This window comes from Cherax quadricarinatus, chromosome 19 (genome assembly GCF_038502225.1).
Source record: "Cherax quadricarinatus isolate ZL_2023a chromosome 19, ASM3850222v1, whole genome shotgun sequence".
Taxonomy (NCBI): Eukaryota; Metazoa; Arthropoda; class Malacostraca; order Decapoda; family Parastacidae; genus Cherax; species Cherax quadricarinatus.
In genome coordinates this window covers 20,199,097-20,222,506 of record NC_091310.1, presented here as the reverse complement: position 1 = coordinate 20,222,506, position 23,410 = coordinate 20,199,097, and the positions used below count along the sequence as shown (strand labels likewise).

The window sequence follows — 23,410 nt, the reverse complement described above, 5'->3', positions numbered from 1 at the left end:
AACACACTCAAGCTCATGGAAAATGTTATGCACGCTACTGCATTAATGTGAAGATAATACAGGTACCATCCAACTTATGACCGAGCTTGGTTCTGACCAACCGGTCATAAGTCGAAATGGACCTAAGTCAAACCTTACTCCTGAATATCAACATCACATTTATGTAATGACTTTATTTTGTTTTATTTTGGTATTTCATTTTTTACTTTACTTTTTATGCTGTTAGTACTTTATTTTACACTGTAAGGTTTAGGATAAACACTGTGTACAACACAAACAGTTGTTTATTTCCCAGAAATTTGGCATAAAAACACAGTCGTAAGTCGAGTAGTTGTATGTCGAGCAGGTCATAAGTCGGATGGTAGGTGTATGTATAAAGTGGACCCCCGGATTAAGTCATCGAAATAAGTAACGTTTTTTTCGTCAAAATATTGGCTCAGTGAACGTCACTGAACTCAGTATAAGTCTTTTGTCTGGAACGTGTCCACAAGGCCAACACTCCATGTACAGCCAGTATGCCATTGTTTACCAGCCAGTGAGGACGATCCCACATGTTCATACGATACATTTTATATTATTCCATTCTTTTTAGTGCTTGTAACTGCTAAATAAGCCACCATGGGCCCAAAGAAAGCTTCTAGTGCCAGCCAGCCCTTTGGTAATGGGCTGAGAGAGAGGAGAGAATGTGCCTATTCTGCAATATGTATGATACTAAAGCAGCAGGAGTCGATAGTGCAGGAGGCTATAGTGCCAGCCAGCGATAAAGCGTAGCATTGATAAATTAGACACATGAGCAACTCTTGGGTATTTTTATTGAGGAAACATTTTGCCACACAGTGGCTTCATCAGTCCATACAAAGGAGAATGGTGAAGAACAGGAGCAGTTTGAGGTAATCAGTCCCTCAGCCTTGAGTCGATGTGGTCAGTCCATCAATCTTGAAAAGAATACAGCATATTTGCGGAGAAGTAGCTTATGCAGTGGTCCCTCGTTTTTCGTAATTAATCCATTCCTGGAAGTGCGACTATTATTGAAACTGACGATTTTCGAATCACTTTTCCCCATAAGAAATAATGTAAATACAATTAATCCGTTCCTGACATCCAGAAGTATTAAAACAAATGTAGATGTAGTACATAAACAATACAATGGAACATGATGAATGAAACATTAACAGCATAACACTTACTTTTATTGGCGATTCTTCTTAGTGTATGGAAGACTGGAGGAGGAGAGAGATTGGATTAGTTACTCTTTGGAAGGGGAATCCCTTTCCATCAACACCTTAGGTACCAAGTGCTTTTCTGGGGTTACTTCTCTTCTCTGTTTCTCAATGCCACTAGGACCAGCTTGAGAGTCACTGGAGTCCTATCTCACAAAAAAAGTGTCCAGAGAGCTCTCTTTCTGGCGTCTCTTTAAAACTTTCAGTGGTGACGTGTACTTAGCTCAGTGGTGACGTGTACTTAGTTCAGTGGTGACATGTACTTAGCTCAGTGGTGACGTGTACTTAGCTCAGTGGTGACGTGTACTTAGCTCAGTGAGGACGTGTCGAGTGTGCTCTCTACGGACTGAACCAAGATGCCCTCCATCGAGCAACTTTACCAACAGCTTAAGGAAAAATTGAGGATGGTGAAGATGGAGATTCAGCGACTGACCGAGGAAAACAAGAAGATTCGTAGTAGTCCTCCTGTTTTGAGTCCTCAGGTCAAGAAGGAAAACTGGTCAGTGGCTGGACACCAGGGAACGAAGTTGACGATCAAGAAGACGAATGGAAAGGTAGAAATGATGAAGAAAGAGACTGTTGTGGAAACATCTAATACATTCTCAGTGCTACCCGACGAGAGTCAACTACTGGTAACGTCACGACGAACGACACCAAGGAAGGTAAGAATATTGTTGTTGTTGGGGATAGCCAAGTTAGGTATATTGAGAGGGCGTTCTGCTTGAAGGACAGGAGTAGGAGACAGAGGGTTTGCTTTCCTGGGGCTGGGATGGAGGATATTGTTAGCCGTCTGGAGGACATCATGAGAGGTAATGGGAGCAATCCTATTATCTGTCTCAGTGCTGGAGGCAACGATGTTGGCAGACGTAGGAGTGAAGACCTGATTAGCAGGTATAGGTCAGTAATAGAAATAATTAGGAGGAAGGGTGAGAACCCTGTCATATGTGGTATTTTGCCAAGGAGAGGAGTTGGAAATGAATGGTTGTCCAGGGCAATTGGTGTCAACTGCTGGCTGGACAAATACTGTAAGGAAAATGCGGTAACATTCATTGACAACTGGGACCTCTTCTATGGCAGAAATGACATGTATGCCAGGGATGGGGTTCACTTATCTAGGTCTGGGGTGGGGGCACTGGCAACTGCAGTGGAGGGAGCTGTTAGGACTTTAAACTAGCAATAGTTAGTGGTATGGGTTTTGGCAGGAAAACAGTGAAGTCCCAGTGTAGTAATATTATGAGTTATAGGGGAACTAGTAATAAGCAGAACGAGGTAGATATTGAAAAGCCAGTGACACTAGGTGATAAGGACAGTAATAGGTTTAGTAGAAAAACAGAAATGAGCAGGGAGTGTAAACAGAAAGGAGAGTCTTTCAAAGTTTATTATGCTAATAGCCGTAGTGCTAGGAATAAGATGGACGAGTTGAGCTTAGTTGCTAGTGCAGGTAACATTGATGTATTTGCCTTAACTGAGATGTGGTTTAATTCAAAAAGTCGGGACATGCCTGCGGAATGTCACATTCAGGGTTTTAAATTGTTCCAAGTAGACAGAAGTATCGGGAAGGGGGGTGGGGTGGCATTGTATGTCCGAGATCGCTTGAACTGTTGCATAAAAATGGGTATTAAGTCTGAAGTAACACATACAGAGTCTGTTTGGATAGAATTTTCAGAGGGGCATGAAAAGCTGATTTTAGGTGTGATATACCATCCCCCAAACTTGGATAGGGACCAAGGGAGACTACTATGGGAGGAAATTGTTAAGGCCACAAGGCACGATAATGTAGTAATTCTAGGAGACTAACTTTAGTCATATTGATTGGAATTTCTTGACTGGGAATTTAGAATCATTTGACTTCTTAGAAGTAGTTCAGGATTGTTTTTTGAAGCAGTTTGTGACAGAACCTACAAGGGGAAATAACCTGCTTGACTTAGTTCTGGCTATCAATGAATCCCTTGTTAATAACTTAGAAATTTCAGAGGAACTGGGTGCTAGTGACCACAAATCAATTACATTTAGCATTAAATGGAAGTATGATAGTAGGGATAACTCAGTATCAGTCCCAGATTTTCGCTTAGCAGATTACAATGGGCTTAGAGAACACTTATCTGTTGACTGGGGTAACGAAGTGAGATATCAATATGACAGTTTTCTGAACACTATACATGCTGCTCAAAGAACGTTTATCCCGTATAAAGAAATTAGATCAAATAGAAATGACCCAAAATGGATGAATAATAGGCTGAAATATCTACTAGGGCATAAGAAGGGAATTTATAGGTGTAACAAAAGAGGTGAGGGTCATCTTATGAATCAGTATATTGACATTAAGAGGGACGTTAAAAAGGGGATAAGAAAAGCTAAAAGGGACTATGAAATCAAAGTTGCTAAGGATTCGAAAACTAACCCAAAAAGTTTTTTCCAGGTCTATAGAACAAAAGTTAGAGATAAGATAGGTCCCCTTAAAAATAACTATGGGCATCTTACTGACAAGGAGAATGAAATGTGCTCGATTTTAAATAATTATTTTCTCTCGGTTTTTACACAGGAATACACTAACAATATTCCAGTAATTAATTTTTATAGTGGGCCTGAAGAAGATAAATTATGTAACATCACAGTCACCAGTGAAATGGTTATGAAACAAATAGACCGACTGAAGCAAAATAAATCGCCGGGTCCTGATGAGGTTTTTTCAAGGGTTCTTAAGGAATGCAAAATGGAACTCTGTGAACCATTAACTAATATTTTTAATTTATCTCTTCAAACAGGTGTAGTGTCTGATATGTGGAAGATGGCTAATGTAATTCCTATTTTTAAAATGGGACAAGTCGTTACCGTCAAATTACCGCCCAATAAGCCTGACCTCAATTGTAGGCAAATTACTAGTCAATTATAGCTGAGATTATAAGAAGCCATCTCGATAATCATAGCTTGATTAATGATACTCAGCATGGATTCACAAGAGGCCGGTCTTGTCTAACTAATTTATTAACTTTCTTCAGTAAAGCTTTTGAGGCTGTTGACCACGATAAAGAATTTGATATTATTTACTTAGATTTTAGTAAGGCTTTTGATAGAGTTCCGCACCATAGACTGTTAAAGAAAGTGGAAGCTCATGGCATTGGGGGAAAAGTGCTCTCGTGGATTGAGTCATGGCTCACAGACAAAGCAGAGTGTGTCCATAAATGGGGTTAAATCCGAGTAAGGATCTGTAACAAGTGGCGTTCCACAGGGATCAGTCTTGGGCCCGTTGTTGTTTATAATATATATCAATGATCTTGATGAGGGAATTACTAGTGATATGAGCAAATTCGCCGATGACACAAAGATAGGTAGGATAATTGATTCAAACGTAGATGTTATGGAACTTCAGGAGGATTTAAACAAACTCTATTCTTGGTCAGAAAAGTGGCAGATGCAGTTCAATGTAGATAAATGCAAGGTTCTGAAGCTCGGTAGTGTCCATAACCCTAGCACTTATAAGTTAAATGATGTAGACCTTAGCCATACGGATTGCAAACAGGACTTGGGGGTTATGGTGAGCAGCAACCTTAAACCAAGACAGCAATGCCTAAGCGTACGTAATAAGGCAAATAGATCACTGGGATTTATATCAAGAAGTGTAAGCAACAGAAGTCCAGAGGTCATACTGCAGCTTTATACATCATTAGTAAGGCCTCACCTAGATTATGCAGCTCAATTCTGGTCTCCATATTACAGAATGGACATAAATTCGTTAGAAAACATTCAGCGTAGGATGACTAAATTAATACATAGCATTAGAAATCTTCCATATGAAGAAAGATTGAAGACAAAGAATGAGGGAAGACCCGATCGAAGTGTATAAGTGGAAGATAGGTATTAATAAAGGGGATATTAATAAGGTCTTGAGGATATCTCTCCAAGAGAGAACCCGCAGTAATGGATTTAAATTAGATAAGTTTAGATTTAGAAAGGACATAGGAAAGTATTGGTTTGGAAATAGGGTAGTTGATGAGTGAAACAGTCTACCTAGTTGGGTTATTGAGGCTAGGACTTTGGGTAGTTTCAAATTTAGGTTGGATAAGTACATGAGTGGGAGGGGTTGGATTTGAGTGGGACTTGCGCATCAGAGCTTATTTCTTGGGTAGCATTGAAAATTGGGTTGGGCAAATGTTTTGTTAGTGGGATGGATTGTAAAGGACCTGCCAAGTATGGGCCAACAGGCCTGCTGCAGTGTTCCTCCTTTCTTATGTTCTTAAAATGGGCCAAGACTTTGTCACTGTACATGTTGCCAACATGGCTTGCAACAGCCTTGTTAGGGTGATATTTCTCCATAAAGCTTTCCATCTTACCCCACATAGTAAAAATATCTCTAATTTCTGAAGAAGGCAACATCTTCCATCTCTCTTCCTCCTTCTCTGCAGCAAGATTCTGAGCTGCAATCTGTTCCTGTTCCTGATGAAGCTCTTGCGGCTCCTCAGTGGTGAGCTCTTTGTTGTGGTCTTCCACAAACTCTTCCACATCCTCCAAACTCACATCCAACCCCATGGAACTCGCCAGTGCCACAATAGATTTCACAACTGACATAGGCTCATCAGGGTCAGCCACAAACCCTTCAAAATCCCTCTTGTGGACACAATCTGGCCACAATTTTCTCCAAGCAGAGTTCAAAGTCCTGGTAGTCACTCCCTCCCAAGCCTTACCTATAAGGCTTATGCAGTGGAGGATACTGAAGTGTTCTTTCCAAAAATCTCTTAGGGTCAACTTAATGTTTGAGATCACATTAAAGCACCTTTGAAACACTGCTTTGGTGTAGAGTTTTTTAAAGTTTGAAATGACCTGCTGGTCCATGGGCTGGAGGAGAGGAGTGGTATTCGGGGGGCAAGAACTTTACTGTGATGAATCCAAACTCCTCCAAAATTAGGTCATCCAAGTTTGGAGGATGAGCAGTTGCATTGTCCATTACTAGGAGGCACTTGAGATCCAATTTCTTTTCCAGGAGGTAATTCTTCACACTAGGGCCAAACACTTCATTGAACCACTCGACGAAAATTTCCCTCGTGACCCATGCCTTATTATTAGATTTCCAAGACACACAATTTACTCTTCATAACATTGTTTTTCCTGAACACTCTGGGATTTTCAGAATGGTACACTAGTAACGGCTTCACTCTGAAATCCCCACTAGCATTAGCACAGAACATGAGCGTCAGCCTGTCTTTCATAGGCTTGTGTCCTGGCAGTCCCTTTTCCTCCTGAGTAATGTAGGTCCTCTTTGGCATTTTCTTCCAAAAGAGGCCTGTTTCGTCACAACTGAACACTTGTTCAGGTTTCAGTCCTTCAGTCTCTATGTACTCCTTGAACTCACTCACGAATTTTGTAGCTGCAATTTTGTCCGAACTGGCAGCCTCACCATGCCTTACCACACTGTGTATGCCACTACGGTTCTTAAATCTCTCAAACCAACCTTTGCTGGCCTTAAATTCACAAATATCAGTACTCGTTGCAGGCAATTTCTTTACCAGATCGTCGTGCAACTGCGTACCCTTTTCACAAATAATCGACGCCATAAGACTATCTCCTGCTGATTGTTTCTTGTTTATCTACACCAATAATAACTTCTCAACATCTTCGAGTACTGGTGACCTCATTTTTGTCAGCATATTTACCCCCTTTGCAACAACAGCTTCCTTGATTTCCTTTTTCTTGGCCACGATGGAAGCTATGGGGTTTGTTATACATCCTGTCCAGTTCGGCCACACGTATGCCACTTTCATATTGTTTAATGATGTTTTCCTTAAATTCAATCGTATTTCTCACCTTCTTTACCAAAGGCTTGGCACTAGGAGGTTTCTTTGGAGCCATGGTAGCTTATTTAATAGTTGCAATCACTAAAATGAATGGAGTATTATGAAATATTTCATATGAACATGTGAGAGGACTATCGCTCACTGGTAAACAATAGCACACTGGCTGGGAACGGCTCAGAGCTGTGAGTACGAGTCCCAGACGAACGACTATTCGCAAGTCAAACGACGATTAGCAAGCCAATGTTTTGACGAAAATAACATTACGATTTTCGAAAATTACGACTATCGAGCCTTATGATTATCGAGGGACCACTGTATACCATAGGCAGGAGAGGTGCAGCAGTCGTAGGTGGTGTCACATTTGACCAATGTGGAAGTAGGTCGTGCCCAAGGGTTAGGCAAGCGAAGAATTCCCAAGTACAGTGGACCCTCAACTAGCGATATTAATCCGTTCCTGAGAGCTCATCGTTAATCAAAATAATCGTTAGTCAAGTTAATTTTCCCCATAAGAAATAATGGAAATCAAATTAGTCCGTGCAAGACACCCCAAAGTATTGAAAAAAAAACAAATTTTACCACATGAAATATTAATTTTAATACACACAAACTGAAGAAGACATGCACAGTTACATGACACTTACCTTTATTGAAGATCTGGTGATGATTGATGGGATGGGAGGAGGGGAGACCGTTGATCTTGTTAGTGTTTAGAAGGGGAATCCCCTTCCATTAGCACTTGAGGCAGCAAGTCTTTTTCTGGGGTTACTTCCCTTGTTCTTTTAATGCCACTAGGACCAGCTTCAGAGTCACTGGACTTCTGTCGCACAACATATCTGTCCATAGAGGCCTGTACCTCTCGTTCCTTTATCCTAAAGTGTTTCACAACATTGTCAGTGTAATAGTCACCAGCACGGCTTGCAATAGCTGTGTGAGGGTGATTTTCATCAAAAAAGGTTTGCACTTTAAGCCACATTGCACACATTTCCTTAATCTTTGAAGTAGGCAACTTCTTCAATTTCTCTCTCCCCTCCTCCGAAGCAGTTTCCTCAGGTGTGGCCTCTTACTGTTGAAGATGATCTAGCAGCTCATCAGTGGTTTGTTCTTCATTGTCCTCCTCCACCAACTCTTCCACATCCTCCCCACTAACCTCACCAATATGAGTACTAGTTCCTGGCATTTTTTCCTGTTCACCTGGCTGTTAGTCAACTGTTGTGGGTCGCATCCTGGGGGACAAGATTAAGGACCCCCAATGGAAATAAGTTACAGTCCTCGATGATGCACTGACTTTCTTGGGTTATCCTGGGTGGCTAACCCTCCGGGGTTAATCGTTTCTCGGTAACTGTTTCATGTTAAGCCACACCAACAACACTCTCTCCACATCTTCGAGTAATACAGCTGATGGTGGTGCAGCAACAACAGCAGCTGACTCTGGTGCAGCAGCAGCTGCACCTTTGGCAAGAACAGCTTCCTTGATTGCCGTTTTCTTACCCACAATAGTAGCGATGGTTGATTGGGGTTTATTATACAACCTGACCAGTTCAGAGACACGCACTCCACTTTCATACTTAGCAATGATCTCTTTCTTCATCTCCATAGTAATTCTCACCCTTTTTGCTGTAGGGTTGGCACTAGAAGCTTTCTTGGGGCCCATGGTGACTTATTTTGCAGGTGCAATCACTACAAAGGCTGTGATAATATGAAATGTTCCAGTTGTTGTATGTTTGGAAGCGACCGCGGTGGCTGGCTGGCTTGTAAACACTGACACCCAAGGGACAAGTGAGGCGCACTCAGGCCAAAGTGGACGTGTATGGTACAGAACGAATAGCACTGGTCGGGTTTTTAAGCGCTAGTTGAGGCAAAATTTTTGCGTTTAAATGTATCGCTAGTCAGATTTATCGTTAATCGATGCCATCGCTGGTTAAGGGTCCACTGTATCAAGATCCCAAGAAGTTGCAGTGTCAGACAGGATTGTAGATGAATAGTTCAGAGAACCGACACGTTGATAAATTAGACACGTGTGCAACTCTTAGGTATCTTTACTGATTAAAAGTTTTACCACACAGTGGCTTCATCAATCCATATAAAGGAGAATTGTTCTTCATACAAAAGATTTCTAATGCTATGTATTAATTTGGTCATTCTACAATGGATGTTTACTAGGGAATTTATATCCATTCTGTAATATGGAGACCAGAACTGAGCTGCGTAATCTAGGCGAGGCCTTACTAATGATGTATAAAGCTGTAAAATAACTGCTGGACTTCTGTTGCTTACACTTCTAGATACAAATCCCAGGAATCTCTTTGCTTTGTTACGTACGCTTAGGAACTGCTGTCTTGGCTTAAGGTTGCTGCTTACCACAACCCCCAAATCCTTTTCACACTCTGTATGGCTAAGTTATACATTATTTAACTGATAAGTACTAGTAATTTATAGCAATACAGTGGAACCTTGACTTACAAGTTTAATCCGTTCCAGGAGCTAGCTCATAACTCAATTTACTCATATATCTAATTAATTTTCCTCATTTAAATTAACTGAAAAGCCATTAATTTGTTCTAGCACTCTGGAGAGACAAGAAAAAATACTTGAATATGACGCTATTATCAACCGTACGGCTTATTTATCTATCACAATTCATCTAATATGACATAATACATAATATAATTAATACAGAAACATGATATATACTCTAAAATTAATAAAATAGGCCATAATATGGTGGCAGAGGCAGCAGCAGAAGCATCCACCATTTCCTGTCCAATATGACTATACAGTATCTTCCCATGCTCTTATTGTAAGAGAAAATGGAGTATTTTTGAGGCTACCTGCAGTAGCCTCAAAAAACACTGAAAATATCGTATATAAACACATAAATCATAATACACTACAGAATGTAAAGAAATAATAAACTGTTTATATAGAGTGTATATGTACTTACACACCGAACATAACTGATACAATTTTTGTTTAATCACTGAACATAACTGATGTGGTATCTCCTGCGAGCTACTTCTCTCTCAACCATGTCAGCAGCAGCTTCTCCATCTTTTCATAGACAAAGGTCCGCAGCTTAGACATAATTGTAATGCCCTTGGCTGGCGCTATAGCCTTTATCGACTCCTGCTGCTTTAGTATCATACATATAGTAGATGTACTTCACTGGTACTGTCTGGCTAAATCCACAACTCGTGCACCTTGCATATGTTTATCTATGATTTCATGCATTAATTCCATGGAAATCATCGTCTTTTTCTTCTCAGCACTGTCCTTCACAATTATTTTCTTAGGACCCATAGTTAAAAAAGTGAAATTTGGCCAAATGACTGTCAAAATTGTAAGCAAAGCAGGAGAGAACTGCTTCGACAGCAATGTAAACACGTGTACTGCCAACTAGTGACAGCATTCTGAATTATTACATACGTATTATGTACATTATTATTATTATTAATTTAGGGAAATGAAGCTCTATCATTATTGTAATACATAATAATAAGGAATTTTGATGCTGGTGAGGGGCTCTGATCTAGGGAACTGGATATGTGCTCAAGTTCCCTAAATTAATAATAATAATAATAATAATAATAATAATAATAATAATAATAATAATAATTACAATAATAATAATAATAAAAATAATTATAATAACGATAACTTCAGTTCCTTAAATTATCAATAATAATAATTATAATAATAATAATAGTTACAATAACAAGGGTAGGTAGTAGGCTGGTAGACAGCAACCACCCAGGGAGGTACTACCGTTCTGCCAAGTGAGTGTAAAACGAAAGCCTGTAATTGTTTTACAAGATGGTAGGATTACTGGTGTCTTTTGTCTGTCTCATAAATATGCAAGATTACAAGTATGTCTTGCTACTTCTACTTACACTTAGGCCACACTACACATACATGTATACATTTATTTATACACACTCATCTGAGTTTTCTTTGATTTTATCTTAGTTCTTGTTCTAATTACTTTTACTTTTATATCCACGGGGAAGTGGAATAAGAATCTTTCCTCCGTAAGCCATGCGTGTTGTAAAAGTCAACTAAAATGCCAGGAACAATGGGCTAGTAACCCCTTTCCCTGTAAAAATTACTAAAAAGAATAATTAGAAAATTGTCAAAGTGGGAAGTTTGAATGTGCGTGGATGTTGTGTGAATGATAAGAAAGAGATGATTGTGGATGTTATGAATGAGAAGAAGCTGGACATCCTGGCTTAAAGTGAAACAAAGCTGAAGGGGGTGGGTGAGTTTCAGTGGAGAGGAATAAATGGGATTAGGTTAGGGGTTTCTAATAGAGTTAGAGCTAAAGGAGGAGTAGCAATAATGTTGAAGGATAAGCTAAGGCAGGAAAAGAGGGACTATAAATGTATTAATTCAAAGATTATGTGGAGTAAAATAAAGGTTCGATGTGAGAAGTAGGTTATAGTAAGCATTTATGCACCTGGAGAAGAGAGAAGTATAGAGGAGAGAGAGAGAGATTTTGGGAAATGTTGAGTAATTGCATGGGGAGTTTTGAACCAAGTGTGAGAGTACTTGTGGTTGGGAATTTTAATGCTAAAGTGGGAAAAAATGTTGTGGAGGGAGTAGTAGGTAAATTTGGGGTGCCAGGGATAAATGAAAATGGGGAGCCTTTAATTGAGCTATGTGTAGAAAAAGGTTTGGTAATAAGTAATACATATTTTATAAAAAAGATGATAAATAAATATACAAGGTATGATGTAGCACGTAATGAAAGTACAGTGGACCCTAGCCTAACGATATTAATCCGTTCCTGAGAGCTCAACGTTAGGCGAAATTATCGTTAGCCGAATTAATTTTCCCCATAAGAAATGATGGAAATGAAATTAATCCATTCCCGACACCCTAACGTATGAACACAAAAAAATTTTTACCACATGAAATATTAATTTGTGTGCGTGAGCGTGTTAGATAGGAGTGAATGGAGACGAATGGTATTTGGGACCTGACGATCTGTTGGAGTATGAGCAGGATAATAATTAGTGAAGGGATTCAGGGAAACCGGTTATTTTTATACAGCCGGACTTGAGTACTGGAAATGGGAAGTACAATGCCTGCACTCTAAAGGAGGGGCTCGCGATATTGGCAGTTTGGAAGGATATGTTGTGTATCTTTATGGGTATATGCTTCTAAGTTGTTAAGTTTTGAGCACCTCTGCAAAAACAGTGATTATGTGTGAGTGAGGTGAAAGTGTTGAATGATGATGAAAGTATTTTCTTTTGGGGGATTTTCTTTCTTTTTTGGGTCACCCTGCCTCGGTGGGAGACGGCCGACTTGCTAAAAAAAAAAAAACTATAACTAAACCCCTTTCTATACACAGTTCAAAGGGCTCCCATTATCATTTACACCTGGCACCCCAAACTTGCCTACCACACCCTCTCTACATGTTTCTCCAACTTTAGCATTTAGGTCCATTACCGCAATTACTCTCTCACTTGGTTCAAAGGTTCCTATACATTCGCTTAACCCTTTGAGGGTTTCAGCCGTACTAGTACGACTTATGACCCAGGGTTTTTGACGTACTAGTACGCCTAAATTCTAGCGACCTCAAATCTAGTGGGAGAAAGCTGGTAGGCCTACATATGAAAGAATGGGTCTATGTGGTCAGTGTGCACAGTATAAAAAAAAAATCCTGCAGCACACAGTGCATGAGAAAAAAAAATTTGACCGTTATTTTTGGAATAAAACAGCGACTTTGCACTGTATTTTCGTATGGTATTTATTGTTGTATTCTAGTTTTCTTGGTCTCATTTTATAGAATGGAAGACATGTTACAGAAATTGAGATGATTTTGACTGGTTTTACAATGAAAAGTACCTTGAAATTGAGCTCAAAGTAGCAGAAATGTTCGATTTACCAAAGTTCAAAAGTAAACAAATCATGCCAAGCGTCCAATACACATCAACTGGTGAGTGTAATATTCTTTCGCAAGTGCACCAATATTAGTTATACCATTTTTTACACTAATGTGGTAGTCTGCATAACAGTAAATCTTCTATTTTTTGTGAGAATAAAAATTCAAAATGGAAAGCAAAAGAATGTAAGAGGGGCCTTGAGACATGACTAATGAACAGAGGAAATGTCATTTTAGTGCCAGTAATGTCTTTCTTGTTTATTCTGGACCCTATTCGGAAATTGGCATCTTTTGAAATTTGTGTGAAATTGGCAAAATTGCTAAATTCTGACCACTGTACTGGATAGTTGAAATTGGTAAATGGGTGTTTTCTTGCACTCATTCGATAGAAAAAATGGAATTCTAGCGAAATATTCATGTTTTTTGTCGACTAGTACAGTGGAATTGGCTGAAAATGGGGCTCAAAGTGAGCAAAATCACCGATGCGTAAACATCGCTGAGACCACTAACTTCGCGAGGGCATAATTCCGTAAGTTTTCCATCAAATTTCATACTTTTGGTGTCATTATGATCGGGAAAAGATTCTCTATAACTTTTCATAAGATTTTTTTTTTTTTTTTTAAATTTGGCCAACCCTGAGAACGAGTCTCGGAGAGGGCCTGTCGACCCTCAAAGGGTTAACATCTCCCAAAATCTCTCTCTCTCTCTCTCTCTCCTCTACACTCCTCTCTTCTCCAGGTGCATACACACTTATTATGACCCACTTTTCACATCCGACCCTTGTTTTAATCCACATAATCCTTGAATTTACACATTTACATTCCCTCTTCTCCTTCCATAACTGGTCCTTCAACATTATTGCTACCCCTTCCATAGCTCTAACTCTCACAGATACTCCTGACTTAATCCCATGTATTTCTCCCCACTGAAACTAGCCTACCCGCTTCAGCTTTGTTTTGCTTAGGGCCAGGACATACAACTTCTTTTCATTCATGACATCAGCAATAATCTCTTTCTTATCATCTGCACTACATCCACATATATTCAAGCATCCCAGTTTCATAGTTTTTCTTCTTCCCATTTTTAGTAAGTGTGTACAGGAGAAGGGGTTACTAGCCCATTGCTCCCAGCATTTTAGTCGCCTCATACAACATGCATGGCTTACGGAGGAAAGATTCTTTTCCACTTCCCCATGGACAATAGAGAAAAAAAAACAAGAACAAGACCTATTAAGAAAAAGAAGAAAAACCCTAGATTTGTGTGTGTATATATATGTATGTGTAGTGTGACCAAAGTAGAAGTAGCAAGATATACCCGTTGTCCAGTGTGTTTGTGAGACAGAAAAAAGACACCAGCAATCTTATCACAATGTAAAACAGTTACAGATTTCTGTTTCAGAGTCATCTGGCAGGGCAGTAGTACCTCCCTGGGTGGTTGCTGTCTACCAACCTACTACCATATTTACACTTTTTTTTTTTTCAACAAACCAGCCGTATCCCACCAAGGCAGGGTGGCCCAAAAAAGAACAACAAAAGTTTCTCTTTTTAAACTTAGTAATTTATACGGGAGAAGGGGATACTTGCCCACTGCTCCCGGCATTTTAGTCGCCTCATACGACATGCATGGCTTACGGAGGAAAGATTCTTTTCCACTTCCCCATGGACAATAGAGAAAAAAAAAACATGAACAAGAGCTATTAAGAAAAAGAGGAAAAACCCTTGATTTGTGTATGTATATATATGCATGTGTTGTGTGACCTAAGTGTAAGTAGAAGTAGCAAGATATACCTGTTATCCAGCATGTTTGTGAGACAGAAAAAAGACACCAGCAATCCTACCATCATGTAAAACAGTTACAGGTTTCTGTTTCACAGTAATCTGGCAGGACGGTAGTACCTCCCTGGGTGGTTGCTGTCTACCAACAAACTACCATATTTACACTTATATTTACTTTCATACTTACAATTTTATATTTACACTTACCTTGGAGGAGATGTTAGTTTAATTAGTTAATTTGATGGAGGAGATGCTGGCAGAGGTTTAGGGTGGTGGAAGATACGTAGCAGGCCGGCGTATGTTCATTGGCCCGATACACATCCAACAACATTGGAGAGTTACTTTTGTGTCATTTTTCTATCGCTTACTCGCTTAACTTACTTGCTACACTGTTAATTCTACACTTTATCACTGGCTGGCACTATAACCTTTATCGATGCCTGCTGCTTTAGTATTGTACATATTGTAGAATCACTGAATCACTGCAGAAGGCACATTCTCCTCTCTCTCTTCCTCCTCCACTTTGGTACTTTCCTATGAGTTTTTTCTTGAATTTTATTGTGTTTCTTTCCTTCTTTATCACAGAGCTGGCACTAGAAACTTTCTTTGGGCCCATGGTGGCTTATTTAGAAGTTACAAGCACTAAAAACAATGGAATATTACAAAATATATCACATGTACGCATGGAATCGTCCTCCTTGGCTTGTAAACAATGGCACACTGGCTTTACATGGGCTCAGGCTGCGCAGACATGTTCGGGACGTATGTCCTTAACTAAGTTTTTCATCGTTAGCCGAGCCAATATTTTGATGCAAAAATGCATCGGTATACTATTTTGTCGCTGTCCAATAGCATCGTTAACCGAGGGTCCACTGTTAATCCAAGTTATCCACTCTAGACACCCGAAAGTATTAAAAATTATTTTTTTTTATAGATTAAATATAGATTAACATACAGAAAAGAATGAGAAATCAAGTATAAAACAATAACAACATCACACTTACCTTTACTGAAGACTTGTTGGTGTATGGAAGACGGAAGGAGGGGAGAGGATGTTGAAGTTACACTATTGTTTGGAAGGGGAATCTCCTTCCATAAAGACTTTAGGTGCCAAGTCCTTATCCGGGGTTACTTCCCTTCTTTGTTTTTCAATGGCACTAAGACCAGTTTGAGAGCCACTGGACCCCAATCACACAAAAAACTGTCCAATCACTACCACCCTCTACCACCATCATTACCACTACCACCCCACTACTATCATGACTACCACCCTCTACCACTACCACCCCACTACCACCATCACTACCACCCTCTACCACTATCACTACCACCATCACTACCACCCTCTACCACTACCACTCTACCACCATCACTACCACTCTCTACCTCCATCACTAGGACTACAACCCCCTACCACGATCACTACCACCCTCTACCTCCATCACAACTGCTACCACCTTCTACCATCATCACTACCACCATCTACCACCATCACAACCATCACCACCCTCTACCACTTTCACCCTCTACCAACACCACTTTCATATTTTTCTACAAACTTTTTCTTTAATTCTATCGTGTTTCTTACCTTCTTTACCAAAGGGCTGGTACTAGAAGCTTTCTTTGGGCCCATGGTGGCTTATTTAGCAGTTGCAAGCACAAAAAATAATGGATTACAAAATGTATCGTATGAATGCTTGGGGTGATGGTCACTCGTCCAGAAACAATGCCACACTGACCCTGAATGGTGCGTGGGAGCCTTTGTGTGCGCACGGCTGCTGGGAGGCCGCTTGGACATGTTCCGTACAACTGCCGAATTTTGAGGCAAATCACAAAACTTGAGGCTATATTTTGACGAAAAAAGTTGCCGATACTCGAAACTCACGAAACTTGAGACTCACGAAATTCAGGGGTCCACTGTAACTGCTCTTAGAATTTCCCAAAATAACAATTTGAGTAAGAAATAGTTACACAGGTAAACATCTTAGTCTTTCCATAGGTTGTACATCTTGTAAAACGTATACTAATGCCCTAATTCTGCCAAGTAGCAGTTGTCTTATTCCAAATATCCTCTTGAAGAAATAAATTTACAAATACAGAAACTGAATTAAACTATTGCATATTTAAATTTCCCAGCCATTTACCATAGACAAATGCTAAACATTTTCTTAGTACAGGAAATAAAAATACATCATACAAACCTTGAAGTCTTAAGATGTCAGTGCGTAATATTGATTCTTGGGCTACCTCCACTTCCTTCTCCTCATCTTTATCCTCTAAAGTGCCATTAACATTAGAGTCCTGTAATAAACAAAATTTCAGAAAGTTTAATTTACATTTATTCAACAGTTCTGATGAACCAAGTATTTTAATCCTCTATGTCTTTTTTGTTAATGGGACTTTTGATACTACTGTAACATAGATAACAACTATGTAATGAAGCCATTATTTAAGCAATCACATTTAATTATTACACAAAATGATTATTGGTGCACACATTAACCCTTTCAGGGTCCGTCCCGTAGATCTACGGCTTTACGTTCAGGGTCCAAACCGTAGATCTACGCCATGAGCTCAGCTCACTCTGATAAACTGTGAGTGGTACATTTGGGCCTAGATATGAGAGAATACATCTATGTGGTATGTGTGCACCACATAAAACAGATCCTGCAGCACACTGTGCATAATGAGAGAAAAAAAATGAAATCATGATTTTTCGATTAAAACAGCAACTTTGCAGTGTTTTTTCGTATGTTTTTTATAGTTGTATTTGCGATTTCTTGGTCTCATTTGATAGAATGGAAGACATATTACAGAAATAGAGATGATTTTGATTGGTTTTAGCATTGGAAATGGCTTGAAACTGAGCTCAAAGTAGCGGAAATGTTAAATTTTTGCCGATATTCAAGAGTAAACAAACGACCTCACACGTCTAATACACATCAGCTGGTGGGTCTAATATACATTCACAAATATGGTGATGATATTTATACAATTATTACAGTATTGCATAACAGTAAATCTTCTATTTTTTGGTGTGAATAAAAATTCATTATGTGAATAAAAAATCAAAATGGAATTTATTTGTAAAGCCTCAAAACATAACTAATGAACAGAGGAAATGTTAGTTTAGTGCCAGGAATGCCTACAGTGTTCATTCTGGACCCTATTTTGAAATTGGAATATTTTGAACTTTGTGTTAAATTGGCCAAATTAACAATTTCCGATCACTTTATTTTGTAGTTGAAACAGTTGACTTGGCGATTTCTTGTGCTCAATCGATAGAATAGAAGTAATACTAGTGAAATAGCTAAGAATTTGGTTGATTGGAATAATGTAATTAGCCTAAAATGGGAGTCAAAGTCGGCAAAATCGCCGATTCGTAAATATCGCTGACACATCAAAATTCGCGAGAGCATAATTTCGTCAATTTTCCACCAATTTTCGTACTTTTTGTTTTATTACCTTCACAAAAAGATTCTCTACGATTTCATAAGAAAAAATAACAAATTTTTTTTTTGAAATATCTTGGACACTGGTGCGTGACTCCAGATTTGGGCCTTGGACCCTGAAAGGGTTAACTACTCTTGACTATCCTCCCATAGGCATCATTTATTATATGTAAATCAATTTATCCATCAACATTAAGGACACCTCTTACTGTACTTTCATAAACAATTTTAACCCTTTGAGGGTCGACAGGCCCTCTCCGAAACTCGTTCTCAGGGTCGGCCAAATTTAAAAAAAATTATTTTCTCTTATGAAAAGATAGAGAATCTTTTCCCGATCATAAAGACACCAAAAGTTTGAAATTTGATAGAAAACTTACGGAATTATGCTCTCACAAAGTTCGCGGTCTCGGCGATGTTTATGCATCGGCGATTTTGCCCACTTTGAGCCCCATTTTCGGCCAATTTCACTGTACTAGTCGACAAAAAACATGAATATTTCGCTAGAACTCCATTTTTTCTATCGAATGGATGCAAGAAACCACTCATTTATGAAATTCAACTATCCAGTACAGTGGTCAGAATTTAGCAATTTTGCCAATTTCACACAAATTTCAAAAGATGCCAATTTCGGAATAGGGTCCAGAATAAACAAGAAAGACATTCCTGGCACTAAAATGACATTTCCTCTAGTCATTAGTCATGTCTCAAGTCCCCTCTTATATTCTTTTGCTTTCCACTTTGAATTTTTATTTTCACAAAAAATATAAGATTTACTGTTATGCAGACTACTGCATTAGTGTAAAAAATGGTATAAATATTATTGGTGCACTTGTGAAAGAATATTAGACTCACCAGTTGACGTGTATTGCACGCTTGGCACGATTTGTTTACTTCTGAAGTTTGGTAAAAATCGAACATTTCTGCTACTTTGAGCTCAATTTCAAGGCACCTTTCTTTGTAAAACCAGTCAAAATCATCTCAATTTCTGTAATATGTCTTCCATTCTATAAAATGAGACCAAGAAAACTAGAATACAACAATAAATACCATACGAAAATACACTGCAAAGTCGCTGATTTATTCAAAAAAAATGGTCAAAGTTTTTTTTTTCTCATTATGCACTGTGTGCTGCAGGATTTTTTTTAGACTGTGCACACTGACCACATAGACCCATTCTTTCATATGAAGGCCTACCAGCTTTCTCCCACTAGATTTGAGGCCGCTAGAATTTATGAGTACTAGTACGTCAAAAACCCCTACGCGTAAAACGTACTAGTACGACGAAAACCCTCAAAGGGTTAAGCAGCGACACTGTATATTCTGCTCAATCAAACATTAGTGTCTGGTAGGTCAAAATACTAATTATTTATGTATACATTTTAGGTTAAGAAAGCCTAAGGAATGAATGGATTTGTCAGTTAAAAACAGAACAGAGGAGTTAGTAAAGGGGGAGTTAGAGGTATTGGGAAGATAATAAATTAGACACATGTGCAACACTTGGGTATCCCTAATGAGGAAACGTTTCACTACACAGGGGCTTTGTCAGTCCATACAAAGGAGAAAGGTGAAGAACAGGAGTAGTTTGAGGTAATCAGTCCCCCAGCCTTGAGTCAGTGTAATCAGTCCATCAATCTCCTTTGTATGGACTGATGAAGCCACTGCATGGCACAACATTTCCTCATTAAAGATACCCAAGTGTTGCGCATGTGTCTAATTTATCAACTTGTCTGTTCTCTGAACCATTCATCTACATTCCTGTCTGCCACAGCAAAATCTTGGGATCTTAATACAGGGAATTCTTCACTTGCCTAACCCTTGGACATGACCTACTTCCACATTGGTCAAATGTGATACCACCTACGACTGCTGCACCTCTCCTGCATACAGTATGTAAGTCACTTCTTCACACATATGTTGCAATCTTTTCAAGATTGATGGACTGATTACTTTGACTCAAGGCTGAGGGACCGATTACCTCAAACTACTCCTGTTCTTCACCATTCTCCTTTGTATGGATTGATGAAGCCACTGTGTGGCGAAACGTTTCCTCATTAAAGATACCCAAGTGTTGCACATGTGTCTAATTTATCAACTTGTCAGTTCTCTGAACTATTCATCTTCAGTGGGAAGATAGCAGGAATATTTTGAAGAACTGTTAAATGCTGATGAAGAGAGTGATGCAGTAATTTCATGCACCGGCCAAGGAGGTATAACGTCTTTTAGGATTGAAGAAGAGCCAGATGTGAGTGTGGGGGAAGTGTGTGAGGCATTAGGTAGAATGAAAGGGAGTAAAGCAGCTGGAACTGATGGGATCATGGCAGAAATTTTAAAAAGGGGGGATATAGTATTGGATTGGTTGGTAATTTTGTTCAGTAAATGTATGAAAGAGGGGAAGGTACCTATGGATTAGAAGAGTGCATAATTTCTTTATATTAGGGAAATGGAGGCAAAAAAATCTTAAAAATTATAGGGAAAGAAGTTTACTCCAGGTAAAGTGCATGGTAGGGTTATTATTGAAAGAATTAGAGGTAAGACAGAGAGAAGGACTCCAGATGAACAAGGAGGCTTTAGAATGGGTAGAGGATGTGTAGATCAAGTGTTTACATTGAAGCATATAAATGAACAACATTTAAATAAAGGCAGGGATGTTTTCATTGCATTTATGGATTTAGAAAAGGCATATGATAAGGTGGATAGAGAAGCAATGTGGCAGATGTTGCAAGTGTATGGAATAGGTAGTAAGATACTAAATGCTGTAAAGGATAGTGAGGCTCAAGTTAGGATGTGTAGGAGAGAGGGAGATTACTTTCCAGTAGAAGTAGGCCTTAGACAGTGATGTGTAATGTCACCAACATTGTTTAATATATTTATAGATGGAGTTGCAAAAGAAGTAAATGGTATGGTGTTGGGGAAAGGGTTTGGATTAAATTATGGGGAATAAAATACAAAATGGGAGTTGCCATAGTTACTTTTTGCTGATGATACTGTACTTTTGGGAGACTCTAACCTTTGCAATTTCTAAAGAGAAGTTGCAAAAATAAGTGGACGAGCTTGGGAGGGTGTGTAAAGAAAGAAAGCTGAAAGTGAACGTAGATAAGAGTAAGGTGAAGAGAGTAACAAACGAGTTAGGAAAAGAAAAATTGTATATCACATTGGAGGGAGGGAGTATGGAAGAATGTATTCAGATATTTGATGTAGATTTGTCAGCAAATGGGTTTATGAAGGATGAGGTTAGCCATAGAAATGATGAAGGAAAAAAAAGGTGAGTGGTGCATTGAGGTATCTGTGGAGACAAAAAAAACATTATCCATGGAGGCAAATAAGAGAATATATGAGAGTATAGTGGTACCAATACTTATATGGGTGTGAAGCATGGGTTGTGAATGCTACAGCAGAGGAGGAGGCTGGAGGCAGTGGAGATGTCATGTCTAAGGGCAATGTATGGTGTAAATATTATGAAGAGAATTCATAGTGTAGAAATTAGGAGGTGTAGAGTTACAATAAGTATTATTCAAAGGGGTGAAGAGGGGTTATTGAGGTGGTTTGGTCATTTAGAGTGGATGGAGCAAAATAGGTTTACTTGGAGGGTGTATAACTCTGTAGTGGAAGAGAGGAGGGGTAATGATCATCCTAGGAAAGGATGGAGGGAGGGGGTAAAAGAGGTTTTGTGTGCAAGGGGCCTGGACATGCAGCAGGTATGTATGAGTGCCTTAGATAGGAGTGAATGGAGACGAGCTGACTCACGAAATCGTAATGACACGATTGCAAACAAACCATACCCCGGCTGGGATTGAACCCGCGGTCAGAGTCTCAAAACTCCAGCCCGTCGCGTTAGCCACTAGACCAGCTAGCCACAATAAGATTCGTCCAACTAGGTATATTTCTACACCATAGGAAGGTTAGCACAGGCACCACTGTGACCACAGATGCAAGTTTTTACAGACGAATCTCCAGCTAGCGTGGCCGTGACGAACTCTAGCTCAAGTCCCTTCACTGCCGTCAACAGTGTCAACTGCATCTGTGGTCACAGTGGTGCCTGTGATAACCTTCCTATGGTGTAGAAATATACCTAATTGGACGAATCTTATTGTGGCTAGCTGGTCTAGTGGCTAACGCGACGGACTGGAGTTTTGAGACTCTCTGACTGCGGGTTCAATCCCGGCTGGGGTATGGTTTGGAGATGAACTGTTAGTGTGTGTATGTGCAGGGTAATATTTTGTGAAGGGATTCAGGGAAACCAGTTAACCGGCTTGAGTCCTGGAGGTGGGAGGTACAATGCCTGCACTTTAAAGGAGGGGTTTGCGATATTGGCTGTTTGGAGTGACATCTAAACTGTTATATCTGGGCACCCCTGCAAAGACAGTGATTATGTGTGAATGATGGAGAAAGTGTTTCTTTCGTTTTTGGGTCACCTTGCCTCAGTGGGAGACAGCCGACATGTTACAAAAAAATTTAGGAACAAAGGAAACGACATTTTACCTTGCATTCCTTGGTTGAGATGATAGTAAGAGTGGTGTCTGCATCAATTGTGTCATCTAGGTCATTTGTCCTTTCTTCATCTTTGGCATCATCTTCATTTAAATTGTCTTTACTTTTGAGGCAATCCTGAAAAAATCAGGTAGAAAAAAATAATTCACAAGTGCTCCAACATTAACCATTTGAAAAAGATCAACACCTGATGTGTTGATCTTTTTCAAATGGTAGGAGGACCTGAAGAAGGAAAACATATTTGCTATCACTCATTCCCTCTCCATCTTTACAAAGAAAGACGAGAGTAAGGTCTGGTTATATAGTATCTACAGTGATCATTACAGGAAGTAATGCTTATATAACATGGTTTGCAGCTGAAGAGACAAACACAGAGACATGATCAATAAAAAAACGTGGAAGGTTTAATGACCCAATGAATATGGATAACAAACCTGTCAAAATACCTCAAACACCAGTATTGTATTTGACTTTTATCACTTTTCACACAGCATACTTCCTCCTCTCTGCACTACTGCTTATGCTGACTGCAACCCGAGTTCTGAGAACCATTCACTGAAGCCAGGGGAAGAAAACCCGCAAATGAAGCTCCCACTCATGTGAAACTAGACATACTGTAGTATCTAAACACTGGGAGAATAATCATCTTTTTTGTCTTATTTGCTGTAATAGCTCCACTTAATGCTCAGGAACGAGAGAGACAGCCTCATTAAGTCAAACTGCACTTTCATTTTTGCATTTAACTTGGACATACCTTAATGACAAACCACTCAATACTAATTATCTTAACTGTGCCAAGAGCAGT

The 23,410-nt window shown here is 39.3% G+C and overlaps 1 protein-coding gene across 4 annotated transcripts in view; it reads right to left on the bottom strand.

Annotated features, from left to right (window-relative positions):
* Slmap (Sarcolemma associated protein) overlaps positions 1-23,410 on the bottom strand; it is a 575,111-nt gene that overhangs the window by 80,791 nt on the left and 470,910 nt on the right. For all 4 annotated transcript variants that reach the window (XR_008406974.2, XM_070086557.1, XM_070086559.1 and 1 more), the window contains 2 exons: positions 22,597-22,722; positions 16,867-16,966 (listed from right to left, as the gene is read on the bottom strand). Coding sequence is in view for 3 of the 4 variants with exons in the window: in XM_070086557.1 (XP_069942658.1) it covers positions 16,867-16,966; positions 22,597-22,722 (226 nt within the window). In the remaining variant the exon portion in view is untranslated. The remainder of the gene's footprint in view (positions 1-16,866; positions 16,967-22,596; positions 22,723-23,410) is intronic.